The 18,471-nt window shown below is 36.3% G+C and overlaps 1 protein-coding gene across 6 annotated transcripts in view; it reads right to left on the reverse strand.

Moving 5' to 3' along the window:
• Positions 1-1,753: 1,753 nt before the first annotated feature.
• LOC131592017 (protection of telomeres protein 1-like) overlaps positions 1,754-18,471 on the reverse strand; it is a 59,225-nt gene continuing 42,507 nt past the window's right edge. For 5 of the 6 annotated variants that reach the window (XM_058863238.1, XM_058863236.1, XM_058863237.1 and 2 more), the window contains 10 exons: positions 17,946-18,106; positions 15,761-15,849; positions 14,596-14,640; positions 13,933-14,089; positions 12,476-12,681; positions 11,183-11,318; positions 8,515-8,609; positions 6,893-6,984; positions 4,637-4,742; positions 1,754-3,621 (listed from right to left, as the gene is read on the reverse strand). In XM_058863238.1, the coding sequence (XP_058719221.1) occupies positions 3,509-3,621; positions 4,637-4,742; positions 6,893-6,984; positions 8,515-8,609; positions 11,183-11,318; positions 12,476-12,681; positions 13,933-14,089; positions 14,596-14,640; positions 15,761-15,849; positions 17,946-18,106 (1,200 nt within the window). In that variant the 3' untranslated portion in view covers positions 1,754-3,508. Of the gene's footprint in view, positions 3,622-4,636; positions 4,743-6,892; positions 6,985-7,926; positions 8,163-8,514; positions 8,610-11,182; positions 11,319-12,475; positions 12,682-13,932; positions 14,090-14,595; positions 14,641-15,760; positions 15,850-17,945; positions 18,107-18,471 lie in introns of those variants that run through there. The other variant, XM_058863241.1, reaches the window with a different exon arrangement.

An 18,471-nucleotide genomic window follows, 5' to 3' on the forward strand; every position in this document is an offset into this window, starting at 1 on the left:
CTCCATTTTATGCTGATTTTTTGTTTCCAATTCTTTACGTTCACTGTACACTTTGAAAAATACCTGGAAGTAAATTCTTATTTGGATTTTTTTTTTCTCCCCTCCAGTGAACAAAATTTTTTTGCAATGGTCCCTTTGCACCTGAAGAAATTGAAAATATGTATCACCTGAAGAACTTGAACATATATTTAATTTTTTCACAACTCCATTTAAATATTTGGCCTTTCCCTATAGGGTAGTATCCCAGTTCCTACCAGTTTTACATCTTAATGCAATGGCTTGGTCAAAAGGTGACCTAATATGCATAAATTCTCATGATTTAAAATGCTGTGGTATTGAAAAGCTAAGCACTCATCCCTGTTAAGACAATAAACTCCCTTCCTCCTGTTTCAAGCCTCAACTTGTATCCTCTGGGCTCCACTGTTCTTCTCACAATCCCACTTCCTGCAGCTCTGTAGCCAAAGGATTAGCATTAAGCTAAGCATTTCAAAGCCTTGTCTGTAAATCTCTAGATCCCATAACTGCAAAAGCTGATGAGAAAGTTCAATCACTACTCAACAGCAGTAAAACCTAACAGGAATGCCTCCTTGTTTTTGCAATGTTATTTATTTAGATTCTCTCTTTCCAGCTGGAGCTTCAAGCATATGACATGTCCAAGAGCTTAAACTCAACTCAATTTGGATAGACTTCCAACATCCTTAAGTTTTTAAATTCCCTTAAAACACAGACTTCAAAGAAACAAATTACACAGGCATCCCTAAAAACACTATTCCAAATCTATTTTGCTTTCTTTTTTTTCCCTGAAAAAGCCTTTTTAAATTACAGCTTTATCATTTTTTTTTGCACTTATCCATTGGAACAATGAATAGGCTTATGTTCTCTTCTTGGTCTTTTATATTTCTATTATTTTCCCTCACAGCTCCTCCTTTTATATTCAGATATTCTTCCTCCTTGATGATGTTTCTGTGTGTGATGTACTTCACATTCCATGCATATTTTCCATTTCTAGTAGGAAGGTGCTGTTCTGATTCAGTTTTCCTGAAAAATGTGGAGGAAGATGTGAACCAGCAAGACATGCCTGGAGCTCTCACTGGATCTTAGTGTACAAGTATTAACCCCATCTCCTCCTACTGGGTCAGATTTTGAGTGTCTTTAAATATATATTTCAGTAATTAAAAAACTATTAGAGTAGACATTTGAACTTTTATTAAAATGTTTCAGAAACTGATATCATACACCTGGTCAAGAAACTCACCAAAGGAAATAAGAGTTTCATTTGTAATTAAGAAAATTTTAAGTAATGGCTAAAAGTCATTGCTGCCTGAGATGCTCATCTTTCAGAAACCAGAGCCTGCTGGTGCTGCAGGCTCAGGACACAACAATCTCAGGATTTCACCCTCCAGTCAGACACTCTCAGCACTGACCAGGCACCTAACCTTAGGTAGCTAAGGTTCAAGTCCCACCTCAGTGACTTCCACTGCTCTGTACAAAGGCTACCAATGAGAGCCATTTTTAAATGTCTGTCCAGTAATTCCTTCCTATACAGTGATCTTTAGTATGAACAAATATATAATTATTAATTTATTTCTACACATTATATTTAGAAAAAGAACTAAACATGTACCTTTTAATCCAACAAACTATACATTCATTTGGAACACTATGTTGGATGAAGGCTACTGATGACAAAGTTTTCACGCCTATGAAACAGAAATTAAAAGTCAAATACATGAAAAACCTCATTACATGGAAAAATCTTTATTAAAAATTTTAATAAAATATTCAGTAGTCAAAAAATTATGTGATGCACATGTAGGGTTTTTAGGCAGGGATCTCAGGAAAGACGTGGTGAAATTGACTTATTTTACACTGAAGTTCAAAACATATTTTTATTTATTACTTTACAAAGACAAATTAGAAAAACTGTACAATATCAGAATCTTTCAGAGCTGTTAACAAAAATCTAAAAATAGAAATTCATGTTTTTATACCCTATATAAAATAAAAGCAAAGAAGATTGCCTTCAATTTAACTTCTAACTTGTGAAAACATTTGGGTATGGCCAGTGTCTTAAGTTTCATAATATTCATTTGTTCTAACTATTTTTTGTTGGTGCATTTATGCAAAAATTCAAGAAAACTTTCTTGAGTCAGTAGACTCTTTGATAAACTGCTGGTTCAATTCCAAAATATTTTTATTTTTTAGAAATTTTTAAAGGAAATATGCACTCACTACTTTTAATACTGCTTGCCCCTATACACCAATCAACAAAGAACAATATCCTGGCTTATGACATTTAAACACAGTATAATTTACAGTACAAGAAAATTACTGGAGGATATTTGATGAAATTTTAAGACAAATGGCATAATCTATTAAATGGCCCTCAAAAATAGAAAAAAAAAAAGTCATCTACTATCAAAACAATAATTTACTTACAAATATCCCATCTTGCTTCTGAAGTTCTTTAAAAACATCTGTTCTAAATACTGGAGTAATTTTGTTCTGATGGAAAGCATTCGATTTGACAGGGATTTCTACATTAATTACCCTTACAGAAACATGTTCTGAACTTGTCCTAGAGACTTCTGAATGCAAAGTAAAACCACCATATAGTTTTCTAGTCAGCAGAATTTTCAATCCATGATAGCACCAGATCTGTTTTGTATCTCTAATTTAGGCACACAATCTGATTATGTAAGATGGAAAAGGCAGATCGAGCCTTTGAAAACACAGACCCAGCTAATAAACATGCAAACAACTTTGGTACCCAACCAGGCCACCTCAGAATCATTACTAAATGTCAATATTCATTTTACAATTCTACACTAGTTTACTTTCATGGCTTGACTTTAATTTTAGTGGTAATCACTACATGGCCATGTTCATGACCCCATCATTATTTGCAGTAACTGGTACATGTAGCAGTTACCTGAGTAACTGGGAGTAGTTTGAGTAATGGGAGGAGTTTGTCTAAATGTACATATCAGTACAAAATGAAAGAAGTCTCTAAAAACCAACCTCCCTGTCAAATTGAGAACAGTAATATTGGCTTGTACAAAGTAGTCTGAGTTTACCGAAGATCTCTTTCTGTCTGCCTCTGTTGACATAATTTAATACAAAAATATAACAATTTAATACAAAAATGAACACACAATGACTACATTTTTCTGAGTAAAATTCACAATTTTAGAGTAACCTCATCACTGCCTTTATGAAGGATAGATGGAAAGTAGATTGCTTCCATCAGCCTAAGCCAAGCAGCTTCCAGTGAGAGAAACTTAGAACCTCCACTTGGCCTTAAATCACAAAGTCGTGTGCCAGGAAAAAAGCAAACATATCAGAGTATAATTCCCATTTCTATTCATACATAAACTAAAAGTTCATAAAACCAGGTTAAATTCCTAAGAAAGGAACAACCTTTTTTTTTTTTTTAATACAATATCTGATCCCATAACCCTCCCAGAAACTGATTCTTACTGGATTACTTCCAACTAGCAACACATGACTATACAACATCTTCAGCAACTGTAGTGTCAAAAATTTGGTAATAAACTTGATTTTTCATTGCATCTCTGACATTATAAGATCTGATGAAGCACTCCAGCCACGGCAAGTCACCTATCAACAAAATCCAAATTACTGTTCAATATAATTACTTATTTTTATAACAGGCAAGTATAACTTGAGCAAGATCTTAACTAGGATATCTAAATTTATACAACAGTTAATAATAAGAAAAATGAATTGTTAACTTCGAAATTCCAACTGGTATCTTTTAAATTTCCCACAAGAGCTGAAATGGTGCTCAGTGACAACCTTCCAAGACTCGTCCTCCCTGCACCAGCATTCCACAGAACACTTGGACCCAGCAGTCATGACACAGTATAAAATACCTATATGTAAAGGCTTTCCAATAATAAAAATTCATCTCCATGTGTCTCAATGAGACAATTTCATTGGTCTCAAAGGGAAAATCCTTTACAATCTTTATTACAGGACAACTTTTTGTAAGTATGGCAAAGACTCCAGGGTGATTGCAGTGGTCACTGACAGCCATGTACCCGGAGTATGCTCTGGAGGTCAGAGCTGCATATTACACATCCATCTACCTTGGACATGTGTAGTTCAGGCAGACCTACTTTCTTTCACAACACATACACTGCACAAAAAACTCTAAATGGATTTGGATTAAGCATTTGCTCAATTTCCATGGATACTTCCCATGGCAAGGGATGTTCCAAGGCAGCATGTGCAATCAAAAGCAGGGTATCACCCAAAACATGTGCCATACACTGAATTTCCTTTCTGTTTTCCCCAACGTGCTGTGACATTCAGTATGAGGGTGTTCTGATTAACCTTCATATGACTACAGATGGCATGTGAGTGCCTGCACAGGCATGGCTCTATTCACACACCACTGCATGCTACATGAGAATTTACTGAACCATTTATTTTCTTTCTCAAAGGCAGAGTTAATATGAAAGACATGATTCAGAACAAATTAATACGAACTCTGCTTTCAGGCTCCAGCATTTTTCAACTTCCAGTGTAAGTTGAATTCTAAGACTTTGCATACGCAATAGTAGATTAAAACACCCCTTCCCACCCCCTTTTAAAAAAACAGCAAGCTGACCTAGTTTTCTTCCTGGAGGGCAGAGTGTATTCATGGTCATTTGCATCTTTTGCTGAAGAAAATTACTAGTTAAGATTTCAGAGGCAGGAATTTGGAAAAACTTCTCCTGAAAGAGAACAGAAGAATATGAAGTGTTGAAAGAGGTGTAAGAAATCATTAGCCAGAACCTTGACTGCATGTTCTTTTAGGAGCTTAAAATCAGGTAACACAAGAAAAGAATTGTATTATTTCAAAAAACGGTCCAGATACAGAAAAAACCCAAACTGTCTGAAAAAATGATCAGTCTGTTTTTCAGTTCCCTGAGTTTTTAGGGACTACAGCCACCCAGAAAGCACACGTTAGTCACTGAACATAACTGGCAGATATTCCTCATGAAACATAACCAGACAATATCAGACAATGTTATGGCCAGAGAGGATCAGCTCCCTCAACAGTCCCTCACATCTTGAGAGGAACAAGATCCCTTTAAAACAAGGGGCACTGCAGCCTGGCTTTATATCTGTGGAACTCTCTTAGCACGAGTTTCATTTTTAGAAATTTAGGCAGTTTTAGAAACTATAGAAAAAGGCTTATACTGTGGGGTACACTTCTGAATATACTGAGACTAACCAGAAGTGCACTTTCTGAGACAGAAAATAATATATGGAACATTAAAATGTTAAACATTTTCTGTGTATTATTAAACCACATACAGTATGATTGAAAAAACTCCAAGTTTATTCTTTCCAACTTTGTTGACTGATTTTGGATCCCTAAAGGCTCATCATCTTATAACTTCTCAGAGTGAGCTTAAGATTTGTGGTAGTAATTTCTCATTCTTGTTAAAAGATACAGCTACAGAATAATCTGCCTCTGTATAATTTTTGTATGACATGGTTAATGACAATGATCAGAAGTTAGGGGATAATCCAGCAGCAAAAATGGCACAGATAACTTTCTCGTCTCTCTCTTCAGTCTTCTTCTGACTACAGAACTTTTTCGCTTTTTGCCTTCACTGAATTTTCTGTAAGGAGGGAAGGAAGGAGAAGCACTGTGCTCCTATGGAAGTGCAACTGGAAGCTAATGTAAAGCTGCACTTCAAAGCAGCCCAGCTCCTTCTGCGGTGGTGCCGAAGGACTGGAGTTTAGGCTTGGAAACTCTTGGCTTGTCTTTGAAGTACCACCAGCAGGAAGGCGAGCAGCTGGCACTTCAGAAGAAACTGTGGGTATTTTCCTGCAGCTAAACTGTAGTACTGAGCAGTATCTGATAAAAAAATGAGCCACCATGAAGTAAAAATTTTTGGAATTCTGCATCATGAGATGGTTTAAATCTTGTCCCCCACCTCCTTCTACAGTTTAGTTTCTTGATATAAAAAGAAAAAAAGACAGTAGAAGGAAAAGATGAGTGGGGATTTTAGTCTTAGATCTCCTTTGCTGTTAAAACACCATGTATTTTAAGAAAAAACACATTTTTTTTCTGATATTAATTTTACTTACAGTCTTAAAATTAAACAAGGAAGAGTATTCTCTTTAAAGTCCCATTCAAAGTAATTCAATATAATGGCAGAAAATGTGCAGATATATACACATTAAACAACACTTCTGTGCACAAAAACAATCCCACTAAATTGTTTTTCTGTCCCATTTTGTCATACCCACACTGCTGTGACAGGAAAATCATCCAATCTTCAGTGTCTCAGGTAGCAGGAATGGTCTTAAGTTGCTTCAGAGAAAACTGAAGACAGGCTAATTCTAAGGTTAGTAAAGTAGTTGAATAAATTGCTTCTGAAATCCAAGAAAAATATCTGTACAGATACAACTGTCCAGGGAAAGAGGGCCTCCTTACCTCATGCTCATGTGAAACAAAAAAAATCAAGCATTATGGAAAGGAGAGATTCTATTAAGAGTTAAAAAAAGAGGTAATGAGATTTTAAGCTGATGCAGAAGTTAACTGCATAAATCCTGAAACATTCCTGTCATTCACACAGCATTCAGGCTGCATAATTTAACACTGCCAATAAAAGAAAAATTCAGCTATAGGAATATATAAGTTTATGGAAATATCAAATAATCTTCAAGCTTCAATTTTGTCTTTATGCTTTAATATTCTATACTCTGTACAGTATTAATAACAACCTTATAGCATTGTAATTATTCCCACAAAACACTGCAGGTAACATAGAATGAACATTTGTGCACATACATTTGCCATTTTAAAAACAAATAAAATCCAAACTCACTCCATCTATAGAGTCTACCTTTAGCTAGATTTACTTACATAATCAAAAAGGTATGCATTTAGTGCTCCTGTTTCATCAACCAGTGTAAACTTCATAATAAAAACATACTGGAGCAGTTCAATACCTAAAACTGAAGGAAAGAAAAATTGGTACTTCTCTGAGAGAATATGCAGTCTTTTAATAGCAACTCTTTTAATAGCAACTGACTTTGAATATTGTCATTAGAAGTATTAAAGACCAAAATAGAGAGACTCTGATGTCTGACAGCAAAATGTCATTTATCTCTTGAGACCACATTGCAATTTTCCTAGAAACACCTTAATAGATGAGCCTATAAAAACACAAAGATTCTTAAGTACTTATTCCCATGCTAGTAAACAAAAAGCTATTATTTGCTTAGATTTTAGATCCCACCTTAGTAGGATCCTCCTAGTCCTGTGTTCTTTTATCCATGGAAGATTAAAGGAGAGGTGCTCTTAATTCAATGGTAATACAAATTCCACCTGAAAACTATTTTCTGAGGAAAAAGAGTTTATTTGGTATGATGTAGTAAAAGCTACCAGGCTTGCTCAGAAAAAAATAAACTTTGCTGGCAGTTTTGTAAGTATTTCAGTGTAAGTAAAAGACTACAGTCACCACATCACTGGCAGCAGTAACTGTTATGCTGCAAACAAAATAACTGAAACAGTCAAAGTTAGTACAGCTCAGCATCAGTCTTTTCTAGGTACACCTACTTAAATTGGTAGTCATTTTATGTTCAACTGATCTGATATACTTGCAGGTTTATACTTTAGCCTGAAAATACAGCTAATAGAAGAATGATATACATAACATAGTGTAACTGTCAGGAAGCATTAATTAATATTGTTTTCACTTTGAGAATTAAATGTCAATCACTGGCAGTTATATATTACTTTACAATTATTTAACAGGATACAATTATGAAAATTTATTTGAGAAAATCACTGTATTGTTCAAATAGTTTTCTTCTTTTAGAAAGTGTTTATCAAACTTATATGTTGCTAGATATCCCAATTTAGTATGTTAGAACATGAATTGATAAATATGCAAATATTCTTTTTCCTTAATGCATTGTATAGTTTTAAACTCAATTTCCATCATTGTAACATGTTGACTTCATATAGTAACACAAGGAACACATGAAGCACAGAATACGTGTAATTGTTGTGGTATATTTCATTTATTTCTTGCAGACTCTCTGGAAAATGAAGTTTACAGAAGATAAAAGTCTAACTTGCATGAGTCACTAAATAAGACTGTCTTTTCTTCAGGTCAGAAAAACAGTATCTACAAAAGGAAAAGCAAGATTAAGTTCTAGGACTGCAAGTTTAAAAGTAACATCTACAACCAAAAATTCATGACATCTGTATTATCATAAGCGTTACTACTGATGCCAATGGTAGAAGAAACTAGTCAACATATAAAATCCTTTAATTCATACTGCAATAGTTTCAAAAGTAACTACGTTATTTTGATTACTAAAAGGTGAATGAATTTTACAGCACCATATTCAACATGACCATAACTATATGCTTTCTGTACAAAACTGCAACCCAGAACTGCGAGTCAAACTACTTCACATCGACCCTTTCAGAACCAAGGCACGAAAGTATTTCAGGACAGTATCATGTTAGCTTACCTTGTGCAATTTCAGTTGGTTCCCATGATGGTTGCTGCTCTGCTGCAATGGAACTTAGATTCTTCATAGGCTTTGGAGTTGAACACTGCTTGCACCTAGCATTTAAAACAAGATATTGAGACTAACCAAACACTGATGTATTTGTACTAGAATTGTTCTGCACAGAAAAAAACCAAAACTCTGATTTTCTTGCACAGTGAAGTGCAGAAGTATTTATATTGCTGCTTGAAGCAACTACTTCACCAGACACACTAGCTTTGGAGCAAAACAAAATCCCTTAATGCTTTTTTTGAACTATCCATGAGGAGAAATAAATCTAGAAAAGACCACTTCAGTAATCAGACAGGAATAAAACTGTACATCAAGGCTGAAGAGCTGGGGTTGTTCAGCCTTGAAAACAGAGGGTCCAGGCAGACCCTACTGTGGCCTTTCTATATATAAAAGGGAAGAAAGTGAGAGAAGACAGAGACAAGACTCTCTTTTTGTAAGACACAGACTTTGAACCAGGGCCTGTAGTGAAGAACAAGGAGCAATATTTTTAAACTGAAAGAGTGTAGATGTAGATTTTGCAGAAAGAAGAAACACTTCAACAAAGAAGCTGAGGCACTGGAACAGGCTGTCCAGAAACACTGTGGATTCCCTATACCTGGAAGTGTTCAAGACGAGACTGGTGTAGTGCATGGTGTCTGTGCCCAAGGCAGGGGGTTGGATTAGCTGATCATGAGAGGTCCCTTTCAACCCAAACCATTCTATGATTCTAAGATCACTACATTACTAAACATACGCTCATATGCCACTACTTCTCATTTTGTAAAAGCAGAAATTAATCTAAACTTGTAGCCTGCTCTAAACCCGTTACAGAGTTACAGGAGAAATTTGGCTTTGCCTATGTTGAGAATATTAACTAAGAGTTGTTAAAAAAGTCTATTTTATTACTGGTGTATTTTCACCAATTATTATAAATTTTACATGTAACATAGTAAGCAAATGCTACAAGTGGATTGAAGTATGGAACTGTTTTCAAAATTGCTCCCATTTGCCTCATGGAATGAAATTACAGAACAAAACTATTTGTTCTAAATTAAGCTGCTGTATTAGTATATTACAGTTAGAATTTGAAATAAACATCTATTATTGTTTAAAATTATATGCAAAGAATGTCAAATCAATAAAACTGCTTAAGTGATATAGTCAAGTCACTTTTTTCCTTTAAAAAACTCAAACTTCAATAAAGTAACAACTGCAAATTTTGCTTTTTATATGCAGTGTGTGTTTATTTTTATATATAAATGAATATGCATGCAAATGCATACACATGTAATTCATTCTACCAAACAGAATCTTTTCTTAGCAAAGTATATGCCACTAATAGAAACATGCATGAAACATAGCTCTGAAATGTCAGCATACTTTTGAGGTTCTTTCCTAAATATCCTATAAGCAACCCATGGAATATCTTATAAACCATTTTACTTTTACAGTTCAACCATTTGAAGAGAGAACAATGTCTGAAGGTGAGTTGCATATAGCAGGGGAAATACATGGATTATGGAAGTGCAAGCAGAAATACTTTGTATTGGTGAAGATCCTGTCCCAAGAGGAGTACCCATATACTGCCTTTATTTAAATAAAGCTGTAGACAGCAATATCTGGAAAGGTCAAAACTATATATGACAGAGAGAAACAATTACCTATATTCATTTTATGGACGGCCCTTATGGGAAACTTTAGGGTTCACATGAAACATGAAATATTTCTGCATAGAAAATTTTTGACTGCCTGGAGACCTAGCATAGTGTCCCACTGCACTGTGCTCTGCCTGAGCTGCTGAGATAGAGGACTCAGTAGCTTGCATGGAGGAGGCTGTATTTCTGAGCTCAGTAGCTGCATGCTGCTGGGCACTACTGGGGGAACATACTGCTGACAGCTCCCACTGAGCAGGAACATGGCATTGCATGGCAGATCACAAATACCACACCTAGGTGTGGCTACTGTATTCCATGGCTTTGGAACTGTGGAATTCAGAAACTCAGTGAAGTCATCTCTACAGTGAATGACATCCACAAACAGGTAAGGCACTTTGCAGTGCTGTGGATCATCTTAAGTTACAAATGGTAACGAAAAGCTGTCCAAAATCCCTTACTGCTTCCAAAACTTAAGCTTTCCCAACACTAAAAATGAGTGGTAGATTGACAGGCTGAGATAATCTTCTGTATCTCTACTTAAATATTATCTGTTATATTGTATATATTTGTATCTAAAACTCCCCAACATACAGTTTTGAAAACAAGGTATGTTTTCACTTTAGTCCAAGTGAGACCAGAAAATGGAAGATCTGGACTAGAAGAGGTATTTAGGTACTTTGCACTGCATGTGCATTTCCATTTCTACAGCCCACTGCCCTGCCTATGCACCACAGACAAGACTGGAACTGGAGTGCTGTGTAATTAAGGTCTTCAGATTTACAGATCAAGAGCCAAACTGCAGTCAGTCCTCTGATACCAGGTATCAAATGATACCACATTTCATCCCCAATGTCAGTACTGTAGACCATGCTATATATTTTACATCGAAGTCTTCGCTTCCCAAGTACTGCAGTCTGAATTAGTGAAGAAAATGTTATCTATTACAGCAGCTAGTGAAATATCAACAAATACTTTTAACCTACCCATAATATTTGACATTCCCTTGTATAAGAAAAGGAGCTGAAAGATCTAATAATTCAAGATCATCTTCTGTGGATCTCACAGGGATAACACACTTAAATCGTTTTGAAAGCTTCCAGATTTCTTTCAGAGTTCCACCTATTAAAAACCAAATAAACATGGTTTCTTAAACAGTAGTCAGAAATAAATTGAACAACTTACATTTCTCAGCTGATTTCAGGGCCTTCAGTAATAATTGATATCACTACTGAAAACTCAAAAAATAGCCCAATACCTTCTCACTTTTACTCAACAACAGACTCAATGAAGAAACAAAAATAGACATTTATCAAAGGAGATGCCTTAATATCTTCCTCATAGCTAACACTGCAATGAAGAGGTTGTATTTAGTTAACATCACTTTCATATAATTACCCCTATAATTTTACTAGCCATTTTCTTAGAAAAAAAATCAAAGCAACCAAACTGACCTTTTATATGCACATATCCATACACAGACATACTTAGTTGCTGACACTTTAATATCTGAAAATAGATTAACCAAGTTATATTGCTCAGCTGTTCTAGGAAAATGGAAACTAATCCATTATAAAAGAAAGCAGAAAACAGAAGGGGTTTTGTCATTGACCCTCACACAAAGGACCACCTGACTTACATTCGCTTATTCATATCACTAACTTGAGCACAATTGAAGATTTTGTTTTGAACTCTGAATGGTGCTATATGCAATTTATTATTTTTATTATATAAAAATTCCTTAATAGTACTCTTGATAAATTGCTTTGTTTAAAGGTCAGTGGCTATTTCTCTTTCCTGAGAAAATCTGATAAAAACCACACCAAACCAAAAAAACTCACACTGAGAGAAGCTCTACTAATCTGGAACAACACTGACATCCAGAGGCTGACAAATTTAACTGGAAGCTTGTATCATGAGAAGCCTTTCAAAACTTTCCACACCACTACTAAAAACAGGCCTGTTTAGAAGACTTGGCAAGTTTTTAAATCGCACTGTAAAACCAGTAAGCACAGCTAGAAAAAAAAAGACATTCACTGTTAATTTCAGTGTAATCAACAAAAAACAACATTGGCATAGTTTTAAAATAGACGGAATCATCTTACAAGACCTTCACAGATTACCATCTCCTGTTTGCACAACAGCAACTTATAGTTCCAGCTCAGTTTTTCTTTTCTTTGAAGATGCCTTTATGATCATCTACAACTTCAACATATCTTTACTCTGTACATACACAGAGGGGACACAGTGCTGTAAGAATTGGTATATTTGTAATTTACCTTCTATCATAAGCAAGGTGTTTTCAGGATGTTGAAGCATTTCATCATGCTTCACAAAATGGATGGCTATTTCCCTCTGCTTCCGGTCTTGTGTAGTCCATGTTACAGATTCATACCAGGATGTATTGTGTAATTCTCGGTTTGGGGCAGTACTGGCAGAGCCGCGTAAAATGGAGTCAAAGTCATCTTTATCTGGAACTTCTTGCCTAAAACCATTTCCAAATTGAGCAAGTATATTATAACAGCCCCTCCTTAGGCAATCTACCCACAAGGATGACAGTACTCCAAACAAATATTAGAATACAGTCATGAGTTAACATACATACAGGAAAAACATCCTAATTGTTTTATCAGTTTAAACATTTAGAGTTATGTAGTATATCATGGCTTTCCATGTTAATAAATATGCTAAGTAATATGCCAACTTACCTAGGAGCAGAGGCAGCCTAGTGGCTACATACCACACTAATGAAAATCCATGGAAAGCCAAATCTATCAGCTTTCTGTTATTTCAGTTGGGCCTTAAAAGGGCCACAAAATGCATACTGCTTCATTAGAGTGAAAAGACTGCATCAACTTACATAATTTCATATTTTAGTCTGTTTGACTTTGCATAAACCGATGGAGAAAAAAGAAAAAAGGACAGGACCAGAATAGTTCCACGTAAGTACTGCCAAGGGAAAATCTGCAACTCTGCACCACACAGTTTCTATCCTGTCCTGCTGGAATGCACCATTTCTGCACTTCCACTTGTCATACACAGAGAAGCAATAATGCAGGCCACCCAAATAACACAAATATTATGGAATCAATTAGGTTATAAAAGATCTCCGAGTGTCCAAAGCAGAGCAATGAAGATGGTGAAGGGCCTTAAGGGGAAGCCATATGAGCAGCAGCTGAGGTCACTTGGTCAGTTCAGCATGCAGACCCCACTGTAGTTACAACTTCCTTGTGAGGGGAAGAGGAGTGGCAGGCATTGATCTCTCCTCTGTGGTGACCAGTGACAGGACCCACGGGAGTGGCCTGAAGTTGTGTGATTTCCCTGGTATTTTTGGATCCAGAAAAGATGCTTTGTCTGGAAGACGCACTTTAGTCAAAAATATTTTATCAATTCATTTGGAGACTATTATACCTCTTTGAATACCCTATTTTAAAACTTCAATAAAGAAATACTTGAGATACTTCTATACAGCTATAGTATGGAAAAAAACTGTACTGCTGCATTTGCAAATTAAGAAAACATTGTTTTGAAAGCACTCAAAAGATTCTGTAAATTGAACTCATCTCATGATTTAAAAAAATCCTACTTATTATCAGTGCATTTCAAATCTTTCCACAAAATGATATACATTTACATTCAGCTCATTTTACACAAAAAAAAAAAAATCACTGAAAATCTAGGCATCCCAAAACATACAGAGCAATTCCTAGTTACTTGTAATGTGTGAAACACTTACAAAGAGTTGCATTTGGAACAATGAAGTTTAACAGACTGATGGAGCTTTTGGGGTTTATAAGTTCTCAGCTTTGCTCTAATGCGATACTGTTGAGGCGCTGTGCTGCTTGTTATGGTTTTCAGTTCTGTGTTACTCAAATCCTGATGATCTGTTAATACTGCAAAACAATACAAAGTGAGATGAAAAAGCACCATGCATACTATTAATCACTGTAATATTTGTAATACTGGAAATAGCAATCACAGGTATGCATTTTTCCTTAATTTCCAACTTTTCTTTCCTTCCCAGCTGCAGCCTTAGTTTTATCAACACAATTTGTTATTACAGTCAGTAAGATAAATCACATTAGGCTGAGGGAGTATGGTGTACAGGGTGCAGAAATACAACATGTAGAAAAACCAAATGAAAGAAGAATATACAAATATGCTCTATTCTTTTAAATAACAAATAAACCAAATACAATATACATGGAATTTATCTTGGAATTTATACTCTCAGAATAGCTCTTCCTATAACCCTATAATAACCTTTATATATAACCATATATGGATAACCATTTAACTATAACCATATATCCTATAATAAACTTTAAGATAATGTTTTAAAACTACTTTTGTTCTCTAGAAAAGTTAAAATTCACCTTAAGGTCAAAATGTTACCTACCTGTAACAGATAGCTGCTGACATCTCTGTAAGTGCAATTCAAGATCTATAATCAAGAAGAATTTCATAATTATTTTCTGCCATTCATTTCTTTTTTATCATGTGGACACATACAAACAGGTAGGTAGATAAAGAGGTAGAAAGACACACAAAACCAAAAGCTGAACAAATGAAAATGAAAATCCCAATAATGTATGAAAACAATACAACAACAAACAAAAAAAAAAAAGTAGCAAAAGTAAGCAGGAGACACACACTGAATATCAAGAGTTAATATATTAGAGGGGAAGTTAGCATATACATTAAATAGGAATACTTATTACAGTGAACACTTTTCAGAATTACACTTTGAATGACTTGCTGACATAAATTGTATACATCTCCTGTAATCTTTCTGGACACGAACATAAATACATTATTCTAATACCAATACAGACTGCCTGGTCCCTTTAAACAACCTCTACTACACACAGAGAGTGCAGCAAATAAGTGCAATTTTTTCCAGTTATGGACTGGACATGAAGCATTTATTTATGCTTGACTTTTGCATCCTTTTAGAACTTCCCTATGTTTCTATGTTAATAATGGCTGAGTAACACAGATTTTTTAAAAGCTAGAAGCAAAGATACAGACTATGTCCAACCAGCTTTAGAGTTTAATTCCCTTTTAGTTATTCTTATCCTGGGCTAAAAGTACCATTCAGAAAATAATGTGGGGTCTGTAGAACTGTCTATAAGATATCACTGTTCTGTGGAAGTGCACCTTACATACATCTCACACAACTTTTCATCCCATGGCTTAAGAAGGGCTCCTCAACAGGCAGCTGTTTAGTAGCATTTTCAGTGCCTGTCCCTGCAGAATCCCCCTTTAGAGGGAGGCACTTCCATAACTCTGCTTTGTGATCTAATACAGTACAATTAAGAACACCATCTGTGTTTAAGAATTTATTACTAACTCCTATGAAAGTATCTTTCCATGTAATATGAAATGCTTGTGCTGGAAGACAGAAAGAGTAATGTAAATTTCCAGTCTAATAAACTGAAGGAATTCTCTAAGGCTTTGAATGCAAAAGTAGCATTACACACACAGAAAAGCAGTAACTGTGACCTTATCTTGACCATATATATATTAGAATAAAGTGCAAATCAGCTTTCAGTTGCTCTTACCTGTAATATTGCCAAAAGTGCTGTCCACATCCATTGAACACGTGCTTTCCATATCCTGACTGTCTGTCAGATCCACAGATTCTAAAAATCTAAAGATAAATGGCCAAATATTTTATGAACTAGAGAAATCTTTTATATATTGTCATACACACATATATATATGGGACTACACAGACACTTACAAGAAAACTGCTTATTATCAATACACAGGTGTTCAGACATAAATGTTCCAGCAGAGACATAAAAATCAACTGAGCCAGAAGTTTCAGGAGGTAATATTAATGATGCAGATGAGACACTTTCCAAATCACTTCTGGAACATTAAACACAAAAGAGTGCCAAAAGAAATATGTACTACTGGAAACAGAATTCCTGATAATGGAATTTGGACTTTGGTTACTTAGCCTTTCCTAAGGAAGAAAATAGAGTTTATAACTTTGGAAGAAGTGGCAGATCACTCAGGAGGATTACACGGATGTTACACAGGCAGAAAATCAGAAGTGCCAAAATCTGACTATTGCTGTATGAGAACAAAAATAGCTTCTCCAAATATATCATCAACAAAAGGTGGGCTAAGGAAAATATCCATCCTTTATTGGATGTTGGGAGAAACAACAAGTGACAAAGGATGAGGAAAAGGCCAATGTATTTCATGCCTTCTTTACTTCCATTGCAATAGTAAGACCAATTATTCTTGGAGTATCAAGACTCCTGAGCTGAGAGAGGGATGGGGAGCAAAATGAAACCTCCATAACCTAAGAGGAAATGGTCACTGACCTTCTACACCACTTAAACACACACATCTTTAAGGGGTGGTTGGGATCCAACCACAGATACTGAGGGGGCTGGAAGAAGCGCTCAAAAATCCACTTTCTATCATTTATCAGCAGTCCTGGGTAAGTGAGGAGGTTCCAGTAGACTGAAAATTACAGCAGATGGTTATCTACAAGAAGGGTCAGAGGGAGGATCCAGGGAACTACAGGCCTGTAGTTCTACAATAGGAACTACTGAGCCTGAGCTCAGTGCTAGAGGTCACGGAGCAGATCACCCTCTGTACGTTGTCCTCATGTAGCACATGAAGGATACCCAGGGGATCAGACACAGCCAGCACGGGTTTATGAGACATGTCCTGCTTCACCAACCTCATCTCCTCTTATGACAAACTGACCTGCTTAGTGGATGAGGAAAGAGCTGTGGATGTAGTTTACCCGGACCTTAGTAAAGCCTTTGACAGTGTTTCCCATAGCATTCTCACAGAGCAACTAGGTGTCATGGCTGGGATGGGTGCATATCTGCTGGGTAAAAAACTGGCTAGGCCCAGAGAGTAGTGGTGAATGAAGTTACCTCCAGCTGGTGGCCACTCAAATGGTGCTCCCCAGGGGTCAGTACAGGGGCCAGTTTAGTATCTACCAATGATGAGGACAAGGTGACTGAGGGAATGGCACCCTCAGTCAGTTTGTAGATGATCCCAAGCTGAGCAGGAGTGTTGATCTGTTGGAGTGTAGGAAGGCTCAACAGAGGACTCTGGACAGGCTGGACTGATGGCCAAGGCCAAGTGTATGAGGTCCAACAAGGTGAACTGCACTTGGGTCTCAACAAACCCATGCAGGCTGGGGAAGAGTGGCTGGAAAGAGGCTCAGCAGAAAAGGACCTGGTGAAGGAGCTAGAGCACAAGTTCTGTGAGGAGCAGCTGAGGGAGCTGGGATGCTTTAGCTTGGAGGTGAGGAAGGTCAGGGGGGACCTTATCACTTATGTCTACAACAACAGCGTGACAGGAGGTTGTACTGAGGTGGGGTCAGCCTCTTCTCCCATTCAACAAGTGACAGAAGGAGAGGAAATGGCTTCAAGTTGTGCCTGGGGAGGTTTACCATCAGGTATTAAGAAAAATTTCTTCACGGAAAGGGTTGACAAGCACTGAAAAAAGCAGCTCAGGAAAAACTGTGGAGTCGTTGTCCCTGGAGGTATTTTAAAGTCATGTAGATGTGGCACTTAGAGATATGGTTTAGTGGGGGACTTACCTATCCCTCCAAATATGTTCATCTTAGTGGCGCTGAAGACATTCTGTTCTTGAGCTTCTGATTCTTAGATACATTTACAATTGTAAACTCTATAGCTGTTACATTAGCCTAGAGTTTTCAAGAGTAACCTAGAGAAAAGGAAATATCTACACATACATAGTACTTACGCTTTTAGTTCCTTAACATCTGGGTTACTTTCTGGCAAGACTCCTATTCCTCGACCATAACAAGTGCCACCATGAAGATGAAATTCTATATGTGAGACATCTTCATTGTCAGCACTTGCTTGTTTAGTATGAATACTGTAAATTCTCAGAAAACTTCCAATCTGAAAGGAAAAAAAAAACAACCACTTTGATAACACAAAGTTAGTTATTTACGTGGAAGATTCTAGTGCTCATGAAGCTTCCTTCCTGTTTCAACTGAATCACAGAATGACTGAAGCTGGCAGGGACCTCTGGCGATTACCTCATTCTTGTGCCCAAAGCAGAGTCAACTAGAGCAGACTTCTTAGGACTGTTTCCAGATGGGTTTTAAGTATTTTCAGGTACGGAAACTGTAAAACCTCTCTGTGTGATCTGTTTATTTTGCTTTATCAGAAAACATTACTGGCAGCAAAGGGTGATTAAGAACCAGAATAAGCCTTCTTGGTAAATCTAATTCTCAAACACACTTCAGAAGACTGATCAAACA

This window comes from Poecile atricapillus, chromosome W (genome assembly GCF_030490865.1).
Source record: "Poecile atricapillus isolate bPoeAtr1 chromosome W, bPoeAtr1.hap1, whole genome shotgun sequence".
NCBI lineage: Eukaryota > Metazoa > Chordata > Aves > Passeriformes > Paridae > Poecile > Poecile atricapillus.